The sequence below is a fragment of the Arvicola amphibius genome, chromosome 4, assembly GCF_903992535.2.
Source record: "Arvicola amphibius chromosome 4, mArvAmp1.2, whole genome shotgun sequence".
NCBI lineage: Eukaryota > Metazoa > Chordata > Mammalia > Rodentia > Cricetidae > Arvicola > Arvicola amphibius.
In genome coordinates, this window is record NC_052050.1 from 91,926,030 (window position 1) to 91,927,621 (window position 1,592).

Sequence of the window (1,592 nt, forward strand, 5' to 3'; positions counted from 1 at the left end):
TGAGATTAAAAGTGGGTATGAGCACCTCCAGTATATGTCTGTAACTGTTTATAAATCCCACTTTTATTTTTTTATGGAACTGGAAAGATGGCTCAGTGGTTAAGAGCACTGGCTGTTCGTCCATTAGCCCAGCACCCATAGGGTAAGTCTTACCTGTCTTTAACTCCAGTACCTGGGTATCGGATACCTTCACACAGACATTCATGCAGGCAAAACACCAATGCACATGAAATAAAAACAATTTTAAAATTACGCTTTTAAAAACATTAGCTGGTCAGGCATTGTGATCATGTCACCCATGAACTTGGGAATCACAGTGAGGAGGATTCTAAGTTCAAGGTCACTCTTGTCAACACAGGGACACCCTGTCTCAAAGATCCAAAAGGAAAACAATGGAAGAAAGTTCAAGCAGCACACATGGCTGACCAGAAACTCACTGTCAGAATCTGTTCAGCATCCTTCATGAGACGCCACACACGATCCATTCACAAGCCTACGCACTGTGCCAATGAAGAGGTGAAGCCACTGCGGGGAACAAAAGGTTCGTGCTTTTGCCAAATCCTCTGACCTATTTCTCTGTAATTCTAGTTGTCCGGTCTTCACCAGGATTCCCAAGTTTGAGGATTTAATCATCTTTGCTTGCTCATAGTCCAATGAGAGGCAGCAACCAGTCGAGTGTCTCCGAGTTCCTCCTCCTGGGACTCTCCAGGGATCCCCAGCAGCAGCGGTTCCTCTTCCTGCTCTTCCTCACCATGTACCTGGCCACTGTGCTGGGGAACCTGCTCATCATCCTGGCCATCGGCTCAGACTCCCGCCTGCACACCCCCATGTACTTCTTCCTCAGCAACCTGTCCTTCGTGGATGTCTGCTTCTCCTCCACCACTGTCCCCAAGGTGCTGGCCAACCACTTACTTGGGACTCAGGTCATTTCCTTCTCTGGGTGTCTCACACAGATGTATTTTCTTTTCATGCTTGTGGACATGGATGATTTCCTGCTGGCTGTGATGGCCTATGACCGGTATGTGGCCATCTGCCACCCTTTACACTACACAACAAAGATGACACAAAATGTCTGTGTCCTGATGGTGGCCGGATCATGGATCACTGCCAATCTGAATGTGCTATTACACACCCTGCTCATGGCTCAGCTCTCATTCTGTGGGGACAATGTCATCCCCCACTTCTTCTGTGACATAACTCCCCTCCTGAGACTGTCCTGCTCAGACACACACCTCAATGAGCTGATGATCCTCACAGAGGGAACTGTTGTCACGGTCACCCCATTTGTCTGCATCCTGATCTCCTACATCCACATTACATCTGCTGTCCTGAGAGTCTCGTCCCCAAGGGGAAGATGGAAAGCCTTCTCCACGTGTGGCTCCCACCTGGCTGTGGTCTGTCTCTTCTACGGCACCATCATCGCCGTGTATTTCAACCCCGCATCTGCACATTCATCTGAGAAGGACACGGCAGCCACCGTGCTGTACACAGTGGTGACCCCCATGCTGAACCCGTTCATCTACAGCCTGAGGAACAGGGACCTGAAAGGGGCTCTCTACAAAGTGGTCCACAGAAGGACCTTTACTGTTTAA

At 49.2% G+C, this 1,592-nt stretch overlaps 1 protein-coding gene across 1 annotated transcript; it reads left to right on the plus strand.

Annotated features, from left to right (window-relative positions):
- Positions 1 to 653: 653 nt before the first annotated feature.
- On the plus strand, positions 654 to 1,592 carry LOC119812295 (olfactory receptor 1361-like). Its single transcript, XM_038326857.1, has one exon. The coding sequence runs from the start codon at positions 654 to 656 to the stop codon at positions 1,590 to 1,592; it is 939 nt and encodes a 312-aa protein (XP_038182785.1).